This window comes from Hyperolius riggenbachi, chromosome 2, assembly GCF_040937935.1.
Source record: "Hyperolius riggenbachi isolate aHypRig1 chromosome 2, aHypRig1.pri, whole genome shotgun sequence".
NCBI lineage: Eukaryota > Metazoa > Chordata > Amphibia > Anura > Hyperoliidae > Hyperolius > Hyperolius riggenbachi.
In genome coordinates, this window is record NC_090647.1 from 130,295,957 (window position 1) to 130,321,441 (window position 25,485).

The following is a 25,485-nucleotide window of genomic DNA, read 5'->3' on the forward strand; positions in this document are numbered from 1 at the left end:
AGACTTCTGTCTCTAATTGGATATTGGAAGTGACCATGTTGAACCCTCACTAGCTGCACATCTTTTTTTTTTTTTAGTAGCAGTGACTCAACAATGTGCCCAGTAAGCACACACGATAATGAACATGGGGTTTTGAGAGTGCAATAAGTGACAGGTGGACGTAAAGCTTTCAACATAATTTATACCAAAGTACTATATTAATAGGCTTTTCACATGATTTCAATGGCTAGAAATGTTTATAATAATTACAAGCAAACAAAACTGTCTGCCTAGGCCTTTTTCATTCAGGGCAGAAGCGTCTGATGTCTGCGGATGCTGTTGCAGAACTGGCTGCTGCAATATGATTCGCTGGTCTATTTCGTGGTTGATACTTCCTGCATGTTATCTCTTAGAACTGTTTCAGATAGCAGAAATGATGCTTCCTTTATTGTAATATTCTGTATTTATACCTATCTGATGTTTTTGGAAGGAATCAAATGAGTGATAGTAACATGTTTGTATCACTGTAGATTATGATGCTCTTGCCTTGAGGGAAGTAAATAGAGTTAAACCTCTCCTTTCGTGTTTAGTCTGTGTGACTCTTTTATCTGGGAGGGACACTATAAGCAGCTCACAGACACTTCTGAAACTTTCCTGTCAGTGCAGGAAGTGCACACGTGAGCAGCAGAGATGCAGCGACAGACATAGTGAGAGAAACCAACTGACAGCAGAGCTTAATTTTGAATTCAATTTCTCACTACTGAGGATCAGGCAGTCTGGATCAAGGTTGCAAAAAGGGAAGGAGGTTTATAAAGGTGGAAACTGAAATCCAACAATCAAGAAACAAGCATGCTTTGCTGAACTGAGGAACTTCTGCAAGTGGCTGGTTTATGAAGTTGATATTGATGAGTGCATGTAAGAGAGACATATCAGGGGATGAGTGGCGAGCTGGCAAGAGGCAGAGATGGGACACATGGCAGTTTCAGGACAAGCACACCAAAGCAACAGAATTCTATGGCTATCCGGGGAGAGGTGAAGAGACATAATGCAGTGAAGGCACAGATTAGCAGACTACAGAAGCTTATAGACAATGTGAATGAGCAACGTCTGCGGGACAATCTCATGGTGTCTCTGCACAGCCTGCAAGGTAAGAGAAACACCTGTCTGTACTGTATGCCAATCAGCGTGAGACCGCACTGTGGCGGAACTGTGGCATGCATTTCAGTAGAAGTGATGTTATCCAGATTCCAACTTGTCAGTTTGTTTTGCTGTAAAATGAGTGGTAACCCCCCAGGGCTGAAATGTAAGTTTTCATGGGGCAAATCAGATTTGGAAGGTTAACGATTGATATCTGACAGCTGATTGATCAGGTAGAATTGGAATCTGCTCTCATCAGACAAGGGGTCTGATATACCCAGCAGACAAGCGGCAACAAGAAATACTTTCTTATGGCCCTCACCCAAATAAGTTTTCCTCTTGCGTTTTCTCCCATGAGATAATTTTTTATCCTACCTAAAAAAATAACTGCAGCTCTTAGCAATTGAGAAAGTACTAAATTGTAAGTACAAAAGTACTTATTTTGAGTATTTTCTTGCATGGTGGGAGCTTTAAATGTATTTTATTGATAAGATTTGGAAATATCTCCTAGGAGAAAAGTCAGGAGAAAAAGTGAATTGGATATGGGCTTATAACTTCCAGCTTTTGTAGAGCTTGAATGTCCAGCATTGGCTGGTGCTGCTTGTATGGATTTGGATAGATAGTTTTGAATCAGGTGAATACCATTTGGATTTGGACTGTGCAGGTTTGTGGAGTCGGTACAAAAATAATCCGACTGCAACGCCTCAGTTTATGAAATCTCCGACTCCAGGTGCCTAAAATTGCTCTGACTCCTCGACTCTGACTCCAACCCCACAGCCCTTGCAGGGCTATGGAGTGGGTACAAAAATCATCTGATTCCAACTCCTCAGTTTCTGAAACCACCGACTCAAACTCCAGGTACCCAAAAATGCATCCGACTCCTTGACTCCAACTCCACAGCCCTTGCATGGCTATGGAGTGGGTACAAAACTACTAAGTTTATGAAACCACCAACTCCGACTCCATGTACTGGAAACGTGCTCCAACTCAGACTCCTTGACTTTGACTCCACAGCTCTGGGTGAGAGGCAATGTGACTGCACTGAATGCAGAGAGCTAGGAGGAGGAATGCAGATTCACTATGGCCGTGTGAGCTAGCAATCCTGGATTCTGATTGGATGCTGTATCTCAGAAGACAGAGTGTACTGGGGCACATTGTGTCTCTCCCAGAAGCTCAGTGTCAGTAATGTGAGTCTGCACCTGGCCCATGCTGCTCCTCAGCCACATTGCTGATGTGTGTAATATTGGGCAAATGAGGAGCTTTCACGCCAAGTGACCAAGTAGGATTTACTTCTTCTAACTTAAGGCGCCCATTAATGCTACAATTTTTCCATCGGTTGCGATCTTTCAACACAACTTTACAGTTGATTGTACAGACAACTGTACATTGTGTGTCAAAAATCGATGTAAAACATTTTTTATGGATGATTGGAACAGAAAATTTAATTGAACTGAATGTTTGATGTTACAATTGAATCAGAAGAGAGGATATGCCCTAAGCAATGGAACTGTTTATGGGGATATTCGGTAATTACCTTCTGCTTACTCTTGAGCGTAAAAATTGTGTCGAAAGATCGCATCTGAAAATTGTACCATTAATGGTCGCCTATACACTTGGAGATAAAAGGCCCACTAAAGTCAAGACTGAGCAAGCCAAATTCTCAAAGCCACTGTGTTGATTAGTTTGAATTATAAGTATTACCTTTGTAACTGAACTGAACTTTTCAAACTGAAATATGTATTGTGTAGCTATTCTTTCCTGTAGCTGTGCACCTGTGCACCTGTTCATACAAGCTTCAAGTGAGAGGTATATGGAGACTGCCATATTTATTTCATTTTAAGCAATGCCAGTTGCCTGGCTATCCTGTTGTTCCTCTGCCATAGCCCCTAAACAAGCATGCAGCAGATCGGGTGATTCTGACATTATTGTCAGATCTAATGAGATTAGCTGTATGGTTGTTTCTGGTGTTATTCAGACATTTCTGCAGTGAAATACATCAGAAGGGCTTGTATTGCTTAAAAGGAAATTAATAAGGCAGCCTCCATATACCTCTAACTTCAGTTGTCCTTTAAGTCCTCCAGAGTCTCCTTTAGCAGGCTTTCTACCACCTACTTCCTGCAAGCTACTCCCGCCTAGTCATGTAAATACATGGATTCTACTGTAATGCAGGGATGCTTGGTAATGTATTCAGGAATCTATTTGTTCTACTGTAGCTGTCACATAGCCCTAATTGACTTGCTCATATAGTGACTCCGGTAAAATACAGGAAGCAAGTTGTACTGCCGTGGCAAGCACATTTGACTCATGAAACACTTATTTACACCACTTAGCTTCAATAAGTTCTTTATAATCACCTGATTGTTATAAGAGTTTATCTTAATTAATTATGGCTTCATTTAAACTCTCAATAAAGAAATGTACCAACTGATAAAGACACCCAATTCTCTTACAAATGTCAACCCCAGAATCGTATAGCAGAACTAGTGTTGGGCGAACAGTGTTCGCCACTGTTCGGGTTCTGCAGAACATCACCCTGTTCGGGTGATGTTCGAGTTCGGCCGAACATCTGATGGTGTTCGGCCAAACTGTTCGGCCATATGGCCGAACTAAGAGCGCATGGCCGAACGTTCCCCGAATGTTCGGCTAGCGCTGTGATTGGCCGAACAGGTCACGTGTAGTGTTGGGCGAACATCTAGATGTTCGGGTTCGGGCCGAACATGGTCGCGATGTTCGGGTGTTCGAGCCGAACGCCGAACATAATGGAAGTCAATGGGGACCCGAACTTTCGTGCTTTGTAAAGCCTCCTTACATGCTACATACCCCAAATTTACAGGGTATGTGCACCTTGGGAGTGGGTACAAGAGGAAAATTTTTTTAGCATTAAGAGCTTATAGTTTTTGAGAAAATCGATTTTAAAGTTTCAAAGGGAAAACTGTCTTTTAAATGCGGGAAATGTCTGTTTTCTTTGCACAGGTAACATGCTTTTTGTCGACATGCAGTCATAAATGTAATACAGATAAGAGGTTCCAGGAAAAGGGACCGGTAACGCTAACCCAGCAGCAGCACACGTGATGGAACAGGAGGAGGGCGGCGCAGGAGAAGAAGGCCACGCTTTGAGACACAACAACCCAGGCCTTGCATGAGGACAAGAAGCGTGCGGATAGCAATTTGCATTTTGTCGCCATGCAGTCATAAATGTAATACAGATGAGAGGTTCAATAAACAATAAACAGTAATTGGTGTTGTCCAGAATGCGCACAATGCGTGGGTCGCGTTCAATGCAGTCCTAGGCCGAAGAGGTCATAGCCTAGGGTCACAAAAACCTGTTTATTCGGGCAATTTCAATGGTGGCGAGTCTGACGTACATAAATCGCAGCAATGGCCGTTAGCAACGTCTGAATCTCACGAAATGTCTCATGCAGGTAGAAGACATATTGTTAGACTTGGGCTCCAAAGATGGGTTCCCTACATCTCTGCAAACCAGAGTTACAGGGCTCCAAATTTGGTAAAATCCCCCATAGGCTTTCATTGGGCCTCCTATTTACAGTTCCAAAATCTCACATCTTTTCAAAGGGCAATTGCTCAGCAGTGGCAAATTTTCTAGCATTGTAGGGACCCTTAGGGGGAACATGACTGGTGAGTTTCGGGCCCCTAGGCCAAAGAGGTCATAGCCTAGGGTCACAAAAACCTGTTTATTTGGGCAATTTCAATGGTAGTTATGCTGACGTACATAAATCTCAGCCATGGCCGTTAGCAACGTCTGAATTTCACGAAATGTCTCATGCAGGTAGAAGACATTTTGTTAGACTTGGATTCCAAAGATGGGGTCCCTACATCTCTGCAAACCAGAGTTACAGGGGTCCAAAATTGGTAAAATCCCCCATAGGCTTTCATTGCCTCCCTATTTCACTTTCCAAAATCTCACATCTTTTCAAAGGGCAATTGCTCAGCAGTGGCAAATTTTCTAGCATTGTAGGGACCCTTAGGGGGAACATGACTGGTGAGTTTCGGGCCCCTAGGCCAAAGAGGTCATAGCCTAGGGTCACAAAAACCTGTTTATTTGGGCAATTTCAATGGTAGTTATGCTGACGTACATAAATCTCAGCCATGGCCGTTAGCAACGTCTGAATTTCACGAAATGTCTCATGCAGGTAGAAGACATATTGTTAGACTTGGATTCCAAAGATGGGGTCCCTACATCTCTGCAATCCAGAGTTACAGGGGTCCAAAATTGGTAAAATCCCCCATAGACTTTTATTGCCTCCCTATTTCACTTTCCAAAATCTCACATCTTTTCAAAGGGCAATTGCTCAGCAGTGGCAAATTTTCTAGCATTGTAGGGACCCTTAGGGGGAACATGACTGGTGAGTTTCGGGCCCCTAGGCCAAAGAGGTCATAGCCTAGGGTCACAAAAACCTGTTTATTTGGGCAATTTCAATGGTAGTTATGCTGACGTACATAAATCTCAGCCATGGCCGTTAGCAACGTCTGAATTTCTATTACTATTTACTGTTCCAAAATCTCACACCATTTCAAAGGGCAATGGCTCAGCAGTGGCAAAACTCACCAGTCATGATCCCCCTAAGAGTCCCTACAATGCTAGAAAATTTGCCACTGCTGAGCAATTGCCCTTTGAAAAGATGTGAGATTTTGGAAAGTGAAATAGGGAGGCAATGAAAGCCTATGGGGGATTTTACCAATTTTGGAGCCCTGTAACTCTGGTTTGCAGAGATGTAGGGACCCCATCTTTGGAATCCAAGTCTAACAATATGTCTTCTACCTGCATGAGACATTTCGTGAAATTCAGACCTTGCTAACGGCCATGGTTGAGATTTATGTACGTCAGCATAACTACCATTGAAATTGCCCAAATAAACAGGTTTTTGTGACCCTAGGCTATGACCTCTTTGGCCTAGGGGCCCGAAACTCACCAGTCATGTTCCCCCTAAGGGTCCCTACAATGCTAGAAAATTTGCCACTGCTGAGCAATTGCCCTTTGAAAAGATGTGAGATTTTGGAACTGTAAATAGGAGGCCCAATGAAAGCCTATGGGGGATTTTACCAAATTTGGAGCCCTGTAACTCTGGTTTGCAGAGATGTAGGGAACCCATCTTTGGAGCCCAAGTCTAACAATATGTCTTCTACCTGCATGAGACATTTCGTGAGATTCAGACGTTGCTAACGGCCATTGCTGCGATTTATGTACGTCAGACTCGCCACCATTGAAATTGCCCGAATAAACAGGTTTTTGTGACCCTAGGCTATGACCTCTTCGGCCTAGGACTGCATTGAACGCGACCCACGCATTGTGCGCATTCTGGACAACACCAATTACTGTTTATTGTTTATTGAACCTCTCATCTGTATTACATTTATGACTGCATGGCGACAAAATGCAAATTGCTATCCGCACGCTTCTTGTCCTCATGCAAGGCCTGGGTTGTTGTGTCTCAAAGTGTGGCCTTCTTCTCCTGCGCCGCCCTCCTCCTGTTCCATCACGTGTGCTGCTGCTGGGTTAGCGTTACCGGTCCCTTTTCCTGGAACCTCTTATCTGTATTACATTTATGACTGCATGGCGGCAAAATGCATGCTATCCGCACGCTTCTTGTCCTGATGCAAGACCTGGGTTGTTGTGTCTCAAAGCGTGGCCTTCTCCTCCTGCGCCGCCCTCCTCCTGTTCCATCACGTGTGCTGCTGCTGGGTTAGCGTTACCGGTCCCTGTTTATGGAACCTCTTATCTTTATTACATTTATGACTGCATGCCGACAAAAAGCATGTTACCTGTGCAAAGAAAACAGACATTTCCCGCATTTAAAAGACAGTTTTCCCTTTGAAACTTTAAAATCGATTTTCTCAAAAACTATAAGCTCTTTTTGCTAAAAAATTTTTCCTCTTGTACCCACTCCCAAGGTGCACATACCCTGTAAATTTGGGGTATGTAGCATGTAAGGAGGCTTTACAAAGCACGAAAGTTCGGGTCCCCATTGACTTCCATTATGTTCGGAGTTCGGCTCGAACACCCGAACATCGCGGCCATGTTCGGCCTGTTCGGCCCGAACCCGAACATCTAGATGTTCGCCCAACACTAAGCAGAACCCACCATGTGATCAAAAATAGGCAGCTTTTTTATAAGGTACTTTTAAGGAGAAAAAAAATAAGCCGCTTAATCCAAAACGTATTTTAGACCTTGAATATTCTTTTATCTACATAAAGGATTAAGTAGTGGTATTTTACAGGCATGAGATATTAGTAAAATTCCTCTAATTGCGGTAGCTAGGCTTGACCTAGGACCCCTAACAGATAAAATATGCTGTCTAATCCATCTAAAGCCACTCAGTCAAAGCCAGAGTCAGAAATACTCAACTTGTGGGCTGTAATACTGAGGATAATTACACATGCTGCTATTTTGCTGCCCTAGGTGTGAAAATAAAAGCAAGAATCTAGTTGCTATTTGCAGTGCTATATTTTTTATCTCATAATAAATAATAAAATTGTGGTAAAACGTCACTATTCAATATGCAAATGAAAAAAACAAGAACTATATACCATTAACTTAAAGCGATCTCGACCCGAAGCTCGGGATCAAAACCAGATACTCACCTTAAGAGAGGGAAGGCTCAGGATCCTATTGAGGCTTCCTTCGCTACTCAGATGTCCCCTCTCACTAAGCGTGGCTCCCCTCCAGATCGGGGCCGTGCTCCTTCTCTTCCTGGATGGTGGCTGCACTGTAGACGTGCAAGCACGGCCACGCATGCACAGTAGCACAGACCATAAAGCTCCAGCTTACGGCACGGGCGGGCTTGTGCTGCCATAATAGAGGGAGAAGATATGCGTGGTCCCGATGTGATTAGCCTTGTCACTGATCTTCGGAGGGCTGCGCTCAGCGGAGGAACTCAGAACAGAGAGAGACGCCTCAATAGGATCCTGATGCTTCCCTCTCTTTAGGTAAGTATCTCATTTTGTACCTGTGCTTCGGCTCAGGTTCACTTTAACTAATTCAAGACAAACAAGAAATAGTTGCCACCACTGGCGTCCATTAGTTGCACTTCGATCTGTTTTTGCGAGTACAATTCTCCAGTTGCAAGACCAAGGACATTCTGTTTATAATGTAAATCGTGGTCCTCCTTTCCCATCAGTACAATTTTTTTTTCTTCTGCTGAGTTGTACACACACTGAGTAGTGCACTTTTGGTGCAATAGTGTTTCTATACAATTCATGATAATTGAATAGGACTTTGCAAGTGCATCAGAACTGCACAGAAAAAACGTGTGTGCTGTGAGTTTGTGATTTACCATTTGCGGTCTTAGCTGTCAAAAAACTATGACAGCATTACAACACTCATTACACTATCTAAGCAGGCTACAACATTAATGGCAGCCCAGGGGTTCTGGCCTGGAAACTCCCTTATGGCTCTGTGTGGAATGTATTAACTCACTGAGTCTGAGTTTAGCGTGTGTGTGATGAGCATGCGTGAATATATATATATATTTATATATATATATATATATATATATGTATATGTATATGTATATATACATATGTGTGTATGGATAGAGAGATAATATTGGCCTATGTCTGCTACTTATTATTTTGCAATGGAAATTAAAGTTTACAGAGGACTGTAGCAGGGGCGTAGCAATAGGGGTTGCAGAGGTAGCGGCCGCATCGGGGCCCTTGGGCCAGAGGGGCCCCGAAGGGCCCTCCCTCAACTACAGTATTAGCTCTCTATTGGTCCTGCGCTCATAATAATCACTTCTATAGATACTATGAATAGTGGTAATCATTAACAAACTGTTCACCATCCCCTTCTTGCACCTCTGACACTGTAGTTGCCATTGGCAGGTTTTGGTGCACCGTAGCAATTGTGATGTATAGATTGCTGGGGGGGGGGCCCATTGTAAAACTTGCATCGGGGCCCAAAGCTCCTTAGCTACGCCACTGACTGTAACCAAGTATTGGACTTCATCCAGATCAGTAGCTGATATCCCCTTTTCCATAACAAATCTTTACTTTTTCTCGAACAGATCATCAGAGGGTCTTTATGGTTGATATTGTGATGAAACCCATCCTGACATCACACTGTGGGAGCCTTGTTGCATTGTGGGAAATAAATATATTTTGTGGCATGCCCAAGATACATACAGGCATTTCCAAAGAATGGAAAATGGGGGACATAAAAGGGGCTGTGTCCTAGAGGTGGGGGTGCGATGGAGGTATAATAGGTAAACATTCTCTGGACAGATTTAGGTTTGGAGTTCATTTGTGCTCCTCAGTCTGTGGCATGCTGTGGCATAGGGTGCAGCAATTGTCACTGTGGGTTCCTCCTCTCTCAGTAGAAAGTAAAGCTTTCTCTCTTCCTCTAATGAGGGAAAGTGTGGAATTAGGTCTACCAGTTTCTTAAAACCAATATCCCTGGTTCCAGCATATTTGGGGCAGTGCAGCAGCAAGTGACTCTCATCCTCAAAGGTCTTCTGCTCACAGTGTTGGCCTATTCTCTCTATTCTCTCTGGGTTTGTATGTCTGTCTGTGTCTCCAAGATTTGATTTCAGGGTCGTGAGTGCTCAATCTTTTTTTTTTTTTTTTTTTTTTTTTTTAATTTTGCAAACAGTCAGCAACTCAACAAAAGCCATGTCCCAACCTGTTAACTTGGCTTCATCAGAGACCTCCTATAGTTGGGAGTAATTTGCATCATAGTTTGCATTATTTATCTTTATTATATGACAAGACAAAAATAAAAAAAACAAATACTAAATCCTCAGAGACCAATCCCACCCTCCCTCTACCGTCCCAAGTCCTTTCTAGGCCCCCCCTCCACTTCCTATCTATACCTCATTACTGGCTACAAGGGCCTATTGCTTCCTTTACCATAACAAATAAATTCATAAGGCGGTAGATAACTCCCACCCCTTCTTTCACCTCCCACTTCATTCCTCTTAACACCTCCATTCATCCCTTTACTCATACATTCCCCCCATCCAACCATCCATTCATTCCAGAGACTGGCCTCTTCCACCATTAATTTCAAGTTATGACCTACTATTCCATAATGTGCACATTTCTCTCCCTATTCTACAGGTAGGTTGTGTTCTATCTTCTACTTCTTCTGCCACCTCATTGTCTATTCCGTCCTCTAAGATTGTTGTCATCTCAGTTACCCATTCCTGAACAGATGGTGCTCCTTGTGTTTTCCATAATTTTATAATAAGTTTCCTCGCAATCGCTGTTCCTAAGATCAACAGTGACTCCCACACCTGACCCAATCCCTGAGTCACATCCAGTACACCAAACAGGGCCCCCATAATATCGATAGTTAATTGCTTCGTAAACTTAGTTTTTAAAAAACATTCTACTTCCACCCAAAACTTCCTCACTATAGGACACTCCCACATCATATGTACCAAAGTACCACATTGATTTCTACACTTCCAACATGTATCATTTGCTATTAGGCCACTACTTGCCATCCTTACTGGTGTAAAATACCATCTTGTTATGAGTTTGTATTGTATTAATTGAATACTTGTATCCGAGATAATCCAAATTGAATGGAAGATCTTATCCCATAACCTCTTATCCAGTTTTAAGCCCACCTCTTTTTCCCATTTGGCCACATATGCGGGCAATGTCCTATGTGAGAACTCATCTAATAAATTATTGATCTTTGATAGTGCCTTTGATGGTCTGAATTTACTCAAAAACCACTGTTCGTATGTGTTTATATCGTGCCTTAACGTTACATTTTTCCTTATATACCCTCTCCAGAAACTACTGAGTTGTACTTTGCTAAAGGTTGTTAACTCCCCTCTATCCAAGACCGATATGATATTTGGTTTTTTACAACCCATGATGTGGATAAGTCTCATATCTGTATCTAATTTATTGGCTCTACACCAAGCTCTATCTCTGGCTGGAGCAAAATCCGGGTCAGCTGCGAGAGTCACCATTGGAGAGGAACCTTCAGTTAAGTTCCATTGCTTAATTATCCCAGAAAAAATTTCTAATGACGGAGTCAGCAATGGGTGCGGAGTGGATAGAACAGCTCGTTTAATTTTTTGTGGTACCCATGATTCAAATGACTCACGGTGCAGATCGTCTTCCTCCAGTCTTACCCAAGTTCTACTATTATCATCAATTCTCAATTCCAATACCCGTAGTAAGTGAACCCCCACATAATATCTATATATATCCGGAGCAGCCAAACCCCCGTACTTCTTTCCTCTCGAGATCATGGAGTACGACAATCTACGCCGTGTCCTGGACCAAATGAATTTTTGTAATATGGCACTACATTCCTCAAACCACCTACCCGGGAGGGATATAGGCACACACTGCAATCGGAACAGTATCTTAGGTAGAATCATCATTTTAATAATCGCAATTCTTCCCAATATATTAAAAATTGAGCGGTCCCAGTTTTGTAATGTCACTTTACTTTCCCTCAAAATATTCCCATAGTTACAGTTGTACAGATCCTGCGAGTGTGCGCATACATTCACCCCCAGGTATCTGATCGATTTTTTTTCCCATTGGAACCCGGAGTACTCCTTAATAGCTTCTTTTGTCTGTGACGAACAGCCCAGATCTAAAACATATGTTTTTTGTCGATTTAGTTTGTAGTTAGTTTCTTTACTATATTCGGAAAGCCAGTTCAGACATTTTTCCAATGAGTTTCTAGGCTCAGACAGAGTTAAGAGTATGTCGTCCGCGTAAGCTATTATCTTAACCTCTTCATTTCCCACTTTAATTCCTTTTATCTGAGAGTCCAATTGTATGTTCCTGATTAATGACTCTAGACAGAGATTGAACAGCACCGGGGAGAGGGGACAGCCCTGTCGCACCCCATTTGTTATCCCAAATGGTTCTGAGATATAACCATTTACTTTTATTCTGGCTGATTGATTACTATATAATTGAGCTATTCTAGATATAAATAATGGCCCTAGACCAATCTTCTTTAATGTGTTTATCAAAAAGGATCTTGACACTCTATCAAATGCTTTCTCTGCATCTATTGCTACAAGTATTGCTTCTTTTTTACTGGTTCTAAATCTATGTGCGACATCAATGGCTGTATAAATGTTGTCTTTCATATGCTTATTTTTCCTAAATCCTGACTGTTGTTCCCCCAGGACCAACTCCGCCGCCTCTTCCAATCTATTTGTTAATATCTTAGAGTAGATCTTAATATCACAGTTAATGATGGAAATCGGGCGAAAGTCTGAACAATTCAAGAGTGATTTGCCCTCCTTTGGTATTAAAGAGATTATGGCTTCGTTAGTTCTTTCAGAAAATAGCATCTCGCAATCATCTTCATTAACCATTGCACAAAAGAAAGGAGCCAAGGACTCTGAAAATTGTTCAAAGAATTCCAGTGGGAATCCGTCTTGCCCCGGGCATTTCCCCTTAGCAGAGGACTTAATTGCTCTCAGAAATTCTTCTTTCTCTATTGGGGCCTCTAGTGACTCTTTTAGCTCTTTAGTGATATGTGGTATGTCAGTTTTATCTAAAAAAGGACACTCATTTTCTGTTCCCAAACTACTGTTTAGATTATATAGCTTTTGATAATAATGTACAAATGCTGTACCTATCCTTTGCGTTGAAATTTGAAGATCACCACTCTCATCCTCTATTTTTTCAATAAACACTATGCTTTTTTCTTTTTTTAATAAGGATGCCATAATTTTTCCTGATCTATTCCTTCCAATTCGGTATTTTCTCCTAATATCTTTATAATATTTTAGGCATTGATCATCTAATAACTTATTAATCTGAGTTCTGATAGTATTCCATTTTGACCAGACAGGTTCTCCCGGACTTTGTTTAAGAATTCTCTCCAATTTACTATACTCCTCCAATAACTTATTAAGCTCACTTTTTTTTTCTCTTGTTTTCCTTGAGTTTATTTTAATAAATATGCCTCTTAATACGCATTTTAGTGTGTCCCATAGTAACCTATGTGATATATTGGGGGAGCAATTAAATTCAAAAAACTCTTTTATAGCATCATGGATCTCTCCTATAACCTCTTTATCCTTTAGTAATTCTGTCTGTAAACGCCAGCTTTTAGGACTGTGAATTTCACTAAAACCGTTTATGGACAGTCTCACTGGGGCGTGGTCTGAAAAGGATCTATTACCAATACTTATGTCTACTATGTCTTGGAGTTGGTCCTGGGGGATCAAAAAATAGTCAAGTCGCGAGAACATATTATGCGTTTCAGAGTAATAGGTATAATCCTTAATTCCCAGATTGAATATACGCCAGGCATCAACCAACTTATGGGATTTTATTAAATCCAGGCATACATCCTTCTCTTTTTTTGAAATATTCCCACCCCCCCCAGTGCTGTCCAAACCCATATCCATAGCCATATTAAAGTCGCCTCCTATAATTATTTTCCCTTTTCCCCTCTGTTTTACTACACCCAAAATTTTTTTTATAAATTTAGTTTGTCCTTTATTCGGGGCATAAATATTGGCCAATGTCACTGTATGACCTTCGATTTTACCCAATACTATCAGATATCTAGCTTCCCCATCTTTATATATCTCCTCTGTCATAAAATTTAATTTCTTATGGAAGATGATCGAGACTCCTCTACTTTTTTTAACTGGATTTGCATTGTTTATGCAGGTCGTGTATTTTTTATTTAATAGGGATGGGATCTTCCCTTCTCTAAAATGTGTCTCTTGTAAGAAGCCTATATCAATATTGTTTCTATTTAATTCTTCTAAAATTCTATTCCTCTTTAATGGTGAGTTTGCGCCTCTCACATTCAGTGTTTCAATTCTTAGAACATTCATTTTTATTTATTATAGAAAAATTAGAGATCGGTGAGATAGGGGCCAGACCCACTTCATACATACTACCCATTCATTCCTCATGCAGCCAACAGCAAAGTCATTATCAAATGGTCGACCACACCAGATTTCTTTAAGTGGTCGACGTGTGTCTCTTAGACACTCTTGCCCACGCATTGATCTTACAGATCTCAATGCGTTGGCGATAGCTAGGATTGGTACTACCATGGAATGGCGGGGATCTCCTACTATACGCTCTTAGAGCGAGAAAGAGAGAGAGAGAGAGAGAGAGAGAGAGAGAGAGAGAGAGAGAGAAAGAAGCAGGGCAAGGTGACTCCTATTTACCAATCAATTTTTAATCAAGATAAGTTCTGTGGTCTCTCCCAACCCTCTATTTTTACATTGTTTAATCCTAAAAAAGATAGTACTTCAGCTATCGGGTCACCATCTTGGATAGAAAAACTTTTTCCATCTACGGTGATAAAAATTGATAGGGGGAAGCCCCATCTATAGCGACCTCCCTTTTGTTTTACAGCCTCTAGAATGGGCTTTAATAACCGTCTTCTTTGGATTGTTCGTATTGAATTATCATGGAACAGTTCAATATTGTATCCTTGGTACTGCAGCCGCCCCTTGATCCTGGCGGTATTCATCAATTGCTCTTTTTTCTTAAAAAAATGTATTCTGCATAATACATCAAAACTTCTCCCTGTACTGATAATTCTCTCCTTTCCTACCCGATGCACTCTGTCGAGTTCAATAACTGCCGGGGTTTTTTCTCCCAGAATCTCTGCAAACATGTTCTGCACAGTAACATGTAGGTCCTGAGGGGGAACTGTTGCTGGAATTCCCCTGATCTTGATGTTATTCCGTCTCCCCCTATTTTCCAAATCATCCACTTTGCAACTTAAGGCCCATAACTGTTGTTCTTGTGCCAGTAATCTTTCTGACAAACGTTTAGTATCTGGGCCTAGTAATTCCACCTCTTTTTCTAAGGCCTCCATTCTCTCTGTTATTCCTGCAATCGCTTCCTTAATTGGTCTCATTTCTTCGACCACTGCTTCCTTAATGGCTGTCTGTACCGTTTCCACCATTGTTGATTGTATCCCTATTGAGAATTCTTTTAGAATTTCTCTCATTTTTATTTCCGAGATTCCTTCAACCTTTTTTACTTCTTCTATTGTACTAATCTTTTCCTGTTTTGTCTGCTTCTTGTTCGGGGTTTGTGTTTCAACTGCTTGTATTTCCTTCTTCTCCATGCCTCTTGGGCTAAGGGCCTTGCATGCTTCATTCAATCTTCTAATATGGGTATTAATCTCCTTTGGTGTAACCACACCATGTGTCCCTATCACTAAGCGGGGGGAAGATGTAGTTGCTCTAGGAGGTGTAACTGCTTGTTTCATCTGTTTGAGTTGATCATTGTTCTGAGGGCTTGAACTGAACCCAAAATCATTTAGGTCCCTTTCCTGCTGATTGGCTCTCGTTCTGCTTTTAACTACTTTTGCCATACTAGAACTTATGTATCTCAATGACAATTCCGCCTCACCCGGCAATTACTACGTCCTCCTCCCACTCCGTTGGTATTTTCAGTCTTAGATTTTAGGTCTCCTTGAAGTAAAGATTTGATAATGAGGCTATTTTAGATCACAGAATCCGTGGTCGAAGGCGGGGGACTACCACAGTCAATAATTTGTTCTTCTTATATCCAAATGGGGGGTACAGTAAATTATTGAGCAATAGTAATAAGTAATAGCAGTAGGAAGTGATGTTACCCTAAGAGGGTAAGTATATCAGCCTGAATGTTATTGACTGTATTATAAAATACTTATGACATAAATCTGGCAGTTGTTATTGTTACTCCCTCCTAGTGATTCCCCACAATATGGTTGTACGTTTTGGCTTCTTATCTGAGGAAAGCCCTTCCTCTCTCTCTCCCCCCCCCCCCTCCACCACCCTCCCCCCCACCAAGTAGCTAAATTAAAGCAGCCCATACACTCAGCCGATTTTCTGGCCGACCGATCGATCCCGATCGATCGATCGATCAATCGATTGCAAATCGGTTGGCCAATCGACCGATCGACGGCCGATTTCGATCGATTTCGATGGATTTCCATCGAACTTGCAGGGTGGAAAATTTAGGTCGATCTGATGAGATTGCTTATCAGTTTGCATTGGCCTTAATGGAAATCTGATGGCAAAAAAATGCCATCAGATCGAATTTCAATAGATTTCAAACTGAAATCTATTGGAATTCTATCCTGGTAAAAAATGTTCTAAAAACGCATCAGATAGATCATCAGATGCATTTCTTATCTATCTGCTGCCAATCTGACGAGTGTATGGGCACCTTAAGTCTCCAATGCTTCAGGAGATGGATAGGGCAGAGCAATAGGTAATGATAATAATAAAAAGTGTTAGGTAGATATAGGTATTATATAGTGCTACTGGGAGAAAGAAAAAAAAAAAAAAAAAAAGTCTATTAAACTGACTATATGGAGATGATGTTTCTGTTGTTTCTGTTTATAAATATCTGTTAATATTCAAATCAGAATTTTTAATTTCTCAAATCCAGCGATATACGCCACAGCACTACCAACTCACTACCAACTCACACCTACTCACATCCACCAGCCAATATATATCTGACCAGCCAATATAAGTTACAAATCAGGCAGTGCCGTGTTACACCACACTACACCGTATTACCCTGAGATGCCACATGAGTGTATAAGAGCACATAAGAGCACATAAAGCATATAGGGGTACATAAGGGGTACATAAGAATATAGAAAAACACCCCATAAGAGTCTTAGAAGGAGGAGGGAACAAACCAGAACAGAAAAAGAAAAAAAAAAAAAAAAGAGAAAACATTCCAGGGAGAAACCGCACAACCTACGGCCAGTTTTTGGGCTGGGTGGTACTCTCGTCGCCTCAGCGTGTCAGCATGTCAACATGTCAGCCACCATAGATCGGTATGCCGAACCACTGCTCGGGTGGCTGCTCAGGTGGCTGCGTGGATGGCTACACAGTTGATTGAGTATTTGATTACCCAGGGGGTATATAGTGCTATCATCCAGCACTGGGCAGTACCGGTGAGTATGCAACAATTATGCGTCAATTTTGGTGTTTTGTGTCGCCACTTACAGTGCTGCAATACTCAGCACGCAAGCCCGCAAGTAAACAAAAGTATTAGGTATTAGGCAAATATATTAGTGTGTAACGTACTCAACAGTACTCAACAGTACTCAACAAGCAAATGCACTAAACCCCACAGTACCCAGTCACACCACCCCCACAATGCCCTCACCCCCCCGCAGCTTTTCCCCCAACAAACAAATATGCAAAATGTATGCAGGGAATGTATGTAAGTATTATATGGGTGCTGGGTGTGGACAAAAATAAAAAAAATACAAAAATAGGCAGATAGCTAGGTAGTTGCTAAGCTAGGCCGCCACTAGATGCTGATACCGCCACTAGATACTGATACCGCCACAGGTGCTGGGTAGGCAGTAGGCAAACACCAAGCAAACACCAGGCACCAAGCACCAAACATCAGATACACGTGCTACATACAAGTAATGGCACTAAGCAGTAAATGGTAATGATAGTGGCAATGAGCTACTTAACGGCACTAGCAATATTACAGTGATAACGCCAGATAATGCCAGTGAAGCCGGTACTGCCCTACTGCTGTTATTGCTGCTCTGATGCCCCCAGCCCCACTCAGCTCTGATATCCCCAGCTATTAGCCGCTACACCCGCTTCACACATGCCCAGCTCACAGGCTCATGTATTAAGCCCGGCTCGCCCTCCCCCATAATATGTCCCCATATCACCGTCTCCTGGAGTGCAGCCGGCACAGGGGTCGGAAAGCCTGAACCGAAGCCTGGGCGGAAGAAGGAAGCTGAGGTCGGAGAGCCGAAGAGCCAAGGCAGGAGGCAGGCGCCGCTATACAAACAGTGATGCGCCAGACCGTCAGACGCTGAAGCGTTCAACCTCTCCCTCAAGCCGGTAGAGCAGCCGTGGCCATAGGTCTCATCATTCCCCACGCTTTCAACGCCGCTCTGCCTCTGTGTCCGAGAACCCCGCCTCCATCAGCAGCGTCATTTCCTAGCGCTGACTCAGTGCTGCAGCTGCTCACACATACCCGTGAGTGCTCAATCTGTCGACATTTAGGATTTGCCTCTCTTGAGAGTTTTGGAGATTTTCCAAGCATGGGACAAATTTATATGACTGGTATATGTTTAGACTGTGACTGTTTTATTTCACTCCTCCATTTATCCACATCGTTGTTGTGACTGGTTGTGCCATGTCTCTGCACTGTATTACCATTGTGGCATGTTTCTCTGATGTCACCGTAGACCTGAGGTCCTCTTCCAGGTGTGACAGAGGAAGGTCATGTAATCTCCTGTGTAAGTTCCATAAGAGTGGAAGGGAAGCAACACTGTTGTCCAAGGCTCCACTGCACAGTGCAGCAGCATGGTACTGAAAGGCACAGACCTGATGCATGATCAGCTATTTTGGAAGCATATAAGGTTTTGTGAAAGAATCGCAACACGAAAATGAGCTAGAATTGTATGGATATTGAGTGTGCTGCTTTAAAAACTATATGAGAAAAAATATTAAATAACTGTAGCCAAGGCCAGCATTACTGTCAAGGCAAGCAAGGCACCAGCATTTAAAGTGTACCAGAGATGAATAAAATAAAAAAATTATATATTCCTGGGGCTTCCTCCAGCCGCATCCACTCTGATCGCTCCCACGCTGCCGTCCTCCGCTGCCCGCAGCTACAAGAATTGGGTCCCATTATTTCCATCAGTTGGAGCCAGTCTAACGTAAGAGAAGTGTGCTGTTTGCGTATCTCTCTAGCAGCCGCTGGAGAGATACGTAGAGGGCGCACTTCTCCTGCGTAGATTGGATCCGATGACGTCAGTGACGGGACCCGGTTCTCGTAGCTGCGGGCAGCGGAGGACTGCGGTGTGGGAGTGATCCGTGCGTATGGGGCTGGAGGAAGCCCCAGGTATGTATCATTTTTTTTTATTCATTTGATCTCTGAGAGTGGACATCTTCTTGTTTTGCAGCTAATGGGGCAGTAAACCTTGCTCAACTGTAGGTGAGCTATATTGATAATGTTTCCTGGGAGACATCTCAGGCTCACTCCAACCTGAATTATCGCAAATTCTTTCTGTTTGAAGAAAGCAAATTTTTGTTTTTCTATATTGATAATGAATGTGGTGTGGTGATGTACAAAGAAACAAACATGGGGGACATAATAATACAGACAATGGTATACACCAATATACAAAAAACAGAACCGATACCAAATACAAATTAGTAAAATTCTGCTATAGAGTCTTTTATGGTGTAGCTAAACTGAAATTTTGACTATAGTTTAACATGGGTGAGAAAGAAACATAGTTGTACGTGATACATATAAATACATACTCGTATGTAATTGACAAACACATACCAATGCATGGTGTGGCAGAACATGTGCATCAGAGATGAAAAGTCAATTAAAATTTGCTAAAAAGTCGGTTAAAAAGAAATATCAAACTTATTTTGATTGTTTTCCTGCTTGCTCGAGGCTTAAAGGGCTTAAAAGGTGTTTTATTAAAAATATGTGAAAACTTGTATGTGAAAAAGTTAATTTTATTAACTAATAATTGATAATTAAATGTACATTTACATTAGGCAGTGTTAAATACTATTGCCCCTCCCCCCCAAGTCATCGCAACTCAGAGGGAGGTGTAATTTGCGGTCCAGCAATTGCCGGAACCCCAAATTACTTATGGGCCCTACATAACATATCATTGCTGCTATGGGGCGCATAGTTTCGGCCCAGCGCTGAGCGACACCAAAACCACCTATTTTGCAGGGGATGCCTGTGGATTAAACTGAGGCTTCCCTCTACTTAAAGGGGTTCTTCCGCGAAATAGAAAAAAAATAAAAAGTGGTTTATTTATAAACTATTAAAAATCCTCTTCAAATAGTGCGAAAAGTGTTTTTAAAAAATGAATAGTTTCATCAAAGTAACACGTAATGTAATCAGTGACAGATGTCGGCCAGGGAGGCTAATCCATTTGTTAGGGGTTTTTTTTTTTGTACTATAATATCACAAACATAACTGCTGCGTACCTAGTTGACAGTTCTGTAGTCCGTTGCTGTCAGGAATGGCTCTTACAATTAGAATAACGGCTGTTATCTCCCGGAGCTCTGCGCAGTTATTTATTTTAGTTTCATGGAGGGAGAGAGAGGACCCCGGAGCAATGAATCAGGCAGAGGGAGAGCAGCTGATCAGTGAGAACGTAATTTGTTGACGTCATTGCCCGGCAACCAGACTACGGCGTGTATGCAGAATCCTCTTTATCTCCTGAAAGCGAGTGATCTCTTTGTCGCTGCAAGATTTATGGGTTTGTGTTTTCTTATTAACTTTTAGCTGCCTGGAGAACTCAACACAAACCAATAAATCTTGCAGCGACAAAGAGATCACTCGCTAGAGGATTCTGCATAGACACCCTACGTTCTCACTGATCAGCTGATCTCCCTCTGCCTGATTCATTGCTCCGGGGTCCTCTCTCTCCCTCCGTGAAACTAAAATAAATAACTGCGCAGAGCTCCGGGAGATAACAGCCGTTATTCTAATTGTAAGAGCCATTCCTGACAGCAATGGACTACAGAACTGTCAACTAGGTACGCAGCAGTTATGTTTGTGATATTATAGTACAAAAAAAAACACCCCTAACAAATGGATTAGCCTCCCTGGCGTCATCCGTCACTGATTACATTAGGTGTTACTTTGATGAAACTATTCATTTTTAAAAAACACTTTTCGCACTATTTGAAGAGGATTTTTAATAGTTTATAAATAAACCACTTTCTATTTTTTTCCTATTTCGCGGAAGAACCCCTTTAAGTACTCAAATTGGGCACTTTTTTCTCTTCAGGTGCACCTCGTTAGCGGTAATCCTGAGTCAGGCTCGGGACGGAAAGCCGCAGAACAGGGTAGTAATCCTGTGCCTGAGTGAGTTTCATGCAGGAGCTGCTGTAGACCTCTCTGAGACATGTTTTTTTTTTCTTGTTTTTACGGTCTAAAAGCTTGTGAAAAAAATGTTATGGCTTTTAAGCTAGGTCTACACGTAGTGATCCGGCGGCTAATCGAGCCGCCGGATCACTACGTGTAGACCTAGCTTAAAAGCCATAACATTTTTTTCACAAGCTTTTAGACCGTAAAAACAAGAAAAAAAAAAACATGCCTCAGAGAGATCTACAGCAGCTCCTGCATGAAACTCACTCAGGCACAGGATTACTACCCTGTTCTGCGGCTTTCCGTCCCGAGCCTGACTCAGGATTACCGCTAACGAGGTGCACCTGAAGAGAAAAAAGTGCCCAATTTGAGTACTTACCTAAGTAGAGGGAAGCCTCAGTTTAATCCACAGGCATCCCCTGCAAAATAGGTGGTTTTGGTGTCGCTCAGCGCTGGGCTGAAACTATGCGCCCCATAGCAGCAATGATATGCTATGTAGGGCCCATAAGTAATCGCCTCTTCCGCATCCCCGCGCGCACCCGCCGCATCCCCGCTCGCCCGCGCGTCGGATTCGATCCCCCCTCGTCCCCGCCAGCGCCGCTTATCTTCCGCTCAATTCCCTTCCATTGTCCGCTTGTGGGGAACAAGCAGGGAATCGGCGGCAGCGAGATCGGACCTGTCGGTTCTTATCAATTGAGCAGCGTCAGATAAGACACATCGCCCCGTGTAGACGGGGCTTTAGACCTTCAATCTGGAAATAATCATAACGCCAGGGAGGTTAAAATGCAAACAACATTTGCCTGCCATACTTAACTTTGAAGATGACATGCATTTGCCTATTTTTTTCCACATCCTGTGCTTATTGTCTTGTTCAGGGCAATGATGCACGGTGGCTGGATATCACATTGTAGTCTGTTGTTTATTAAATAAACTAAGCATGCTAATATTTCCAATGTATGCAGAATATTGCAGGGGTTTTGTTCGCCCTTGATTTCTGTCATTAATCAGTTTTGTATTACTTTTCACCTACACTTCATATGTTGGCTATTGTCCAATTTCCACTGCCATGTGTTTACAAATATCAGCTATATGTGCAAGTCCATAGCCAGCACCAGAAGAAGGCAAGCATAACAACAAACACAACTTTCTGTCCAACTGCAACAGGAACTTGCACTGAACCACAACTCATCTTGTGGAAGACTGCCAATTGTCACAATACATAAGAATAAGAATTATCTTGCTCAGATATTATTTACTCCTGAAAGCCTTTGTTGTTGACAGTGTCAGTGGAACATGTACATTTACAAGGTGTATATATATTTACATTATTCATGACAATACCACCTATTGCCAGGTGCTACATTCCTTAAAGAGAATCTGTATTGTTAAAATCGCACAAAAGTAAACATACCAGTGTGTTAGGGGACATCTCCTATTACCCTCTGTCACAATTTCACCGCTCCTCGCCGCATTAAAAGTAGTCAAAAACTGTTTTAAAAAGTTTGTTTATAAACAAACAAAATGGCCACCGAAACAGGAATTAGATTGATGTACAGTATGTCCACACATAGAAAATACATCCATACACAAGCAGGCTGTATACAGCCTTACTTCTGAATCTCAAGAGATCACTTGTGTGTGTTTACCTTCTGTCCCCAGCTTCTCTCATGCACTGAACATTACAGGCTTCCTGCAGACAGCTCTGCCTATGTCGTTAATTCCTCAGTATGTGACAGACCAGCTCCTTTCACAGCCTCCAGAGGAGGATTTTTATCCAGCTCTCTTCTATCATTGATAAGATAGCAGAGAAGCTGCTGGCTTATGTAAATAAAACACACACTGGAGTGTGCATAGAGGAACAGTTCAACACTGAAGAACTTGGCAGCCTTCCAGACACAGGCCGACAAGTCTGACAGGGGAAAGATACATTGATTTATTACAGAGATGGTTATAGTAGAAAGAGCTGCAGCAAGCCAGATCACATTAGAATAGGTTTAGGAACTTGTAGGATGGTAGAAAAAACGTTGTAATTTTTGTTACAGAGTCACTTTAAAGACAGCCACGCACAATACAACATTTTTTATTTTATTTCTGCCACTCTCCCCCAAAAAACACAGGAAATTTGCTTAGATTTCTCGCTTGAATGAAATTAAAAAATGCTCTAGATTTTTATGTACAACCGATTGTTTTTATTGAATTGTCATAAAATCGGATGTTTTTAGTTGGTGCGTGGCCACCTAAAAGGATACCCGAGGTGACGTGACATGATGAGATAGACATGGGTATGTACAGTGCCTAGCACACAAATAACTATGCTGTGTTGCTTTTTTTTCTTTCTCTGCCTGAAAAAGTTAAACATCAGGTATGGAAGTGGCAGTTCCTGTCTGAGTCAGGACTGGATCAGACTACAGTGTGACCCTCACTGATAAGAAATTACAACTATAAAACACTTTCCTAGCAGAAAATGGCTTCTGAGAGCTGGAAAGAGATAAAAAGGATCAATGGTTCATAGATCTTAGCTCTTACATACTCCAATGAATGTGTCATAAAACAGTAACAACTTAAAAAGTAGATTTAAATATAAAATAAAACTGAGGAATATCTTAAAAAGTCATTTTTAGGAAAAGGAGGATAGATATAATTGTTTATTTCATTAGTTTATTTTCACCTCGGAAGTTCTTAAATCTAAAGCTACAGTTTGCTATAACACATATATTTAAAAGAGGTGCCTGGTGATTGAGTGTCTGATAATCATGTTAAAATATGGACTTTCCTAATCTCTCACACTAACCCTTCCCAACCTATGCCTAAAGGTGGCCACATACTATACATTTTTTTAAATATCTTTTCAATTCAAGAATTGCAATACATTTTTCTGACTGATTAATATAACATTTCAAAAATCTGACCAATGTACCACACACACATATTCAATGATTCCCCAATTATGAAAAAATTATTGAAAACTCAGAAAAAATTGCTTGGGTCTGTATATCAAGAAACCAACTGATCAGAAAATTCCAACACTCCAGATATTCCTTTATCGAATAAAAATGGGAAATTCAATCGATTCCTCAAATGATTGATAAAAAGCTTTTGATTTTTCAGGACAACGGTTCGTTTTTATCGAATTGCCGTAAAATTGGATCATTTTTTTGGATGGATGTGTGGTCATCTTTATACTAACCTTCTACCTATGCCTAACACTACCCCCCGCCACACCACCACCATCACCTATGCTTACAAACCGAAAACCTGAACACTTAATTTATCACCCCCACCGCTGCCTCTGCTGGAAGTCAGAGCTCAGCTCCATGAACCCTGGCACCCAAGAACGCCAAATGCCTATTACCCTCGTTGTTTTCTCTGCCGGTATATCAATAATATCCCTATTACTTTCTAAAACAGGGGTAGGGAACTTATGGTTTGGGAGCCAGATGTGGCTCTTTTGATGGCTACATCTGGCTCACAGTTAGGGGTTGATCAAGCATCGCAGCTCAGTGTGGCAGCGCAAATAAAATTTTCAAAGTAGGCATGCTACTGCTGTAGCATGCACTGCTAACTTACTCACGCTACCCCAAAATGAATGGCTGCTCCAATTGTCCCACTCTGGACCCTGTCAGGTCCAATGACTTTGTAGGACTAGATCCCTGCACTTTGGCCCAATAGGCTGCATATCACTTGACTGGCAGCCTATTGGGCCAAAGTGCGGGGATCTCGTCTTACAAAGTGAATCAACCCCCAAGTCAGCTAGCTAATTGTACAAGCTGTTAGTCTGCATTTCTCCTGTCTGGTTCTCTGGGAAATTGCTGATGTTGCTAAAACCCAAGCTGAAGACGTGTCTGACACGTCCGCTGCCCGTCAATCAACTATATACACATCACCATGGCAACCGGGACGTGAGCCCTCTGCTGCGCATGCGCAATTTCCCAATTTGAAACATATTGTATGGCTCTCGCAGAATTACATTTTAAAATCTGTGGCTTTTATGGCTCTCTCAGCCAAAAAGGTTCCTGACCCCTGTCCTAAAAGATAGCCATGGAGATTTCATCCAACTGTGTTGCAGAATCATGAATGCAATCTTCCCCATGAGATATAACTGGCCATAACTTTTGCAGGATACAAACAACTCAAGCTGAATAGTGAGACTGGACCTAAAGGACATGTGTCTTTTTCAGTCTACGTAAACATTTAAAGGATACCCGAAGTGACATGTGACATGATGAGATAGACATGTGTATGTACAGTGCCTAGCACACAAATATATATATATATATACTTGTACTTTACAATTCTATGACTGCCACAATTGTTATCCACCACTTGTCACCCATATCCTGTCACCACTTGTCATTTACTACCTGACACTTTGTGTCACTACCTGTCACTAAACTATACCTATCACTGCCCGTCTGCCACTACAATCTACCTATATACCTACCTATTGCCTGCCTGTCACTAGAACCATTACTGCCTGCCTGCCTGCCTGTCACTGGTATCTACCTAACATTGATATCTGCCCAAGTTTAGTCATATCTGCAT

General features: G+C 42.0%; 1 protein-coding gene across 2 annotated transcripts in view; it reads left to right on the forward strand.

Annotated features, from left to right (window-relative positions):
- Positions 1-620: 620 nt before the first annotated feature.
- Positions 621-25,485, forward strand: part of AGAP2 (ArfGAP with GTPase domain, ankyrin repeat and PH domain 2) — a 419,192-nt gene continuing 394,327 nt past the window's right edge. For both annotated transcript variants that reach the window (XM_068267414.1, XM_068267415.1), the window contains exon 1: positions 621-1,126. In XM_068267414.1, the coding sequence (XP_068123515.1) occupies positions 916-1,126 (211 nt within the window). In that variant the 5' untranslated portion in view covers positions 621-915. The remainder of the gene's footprint in view (positions 1,127-25,485) is intronic.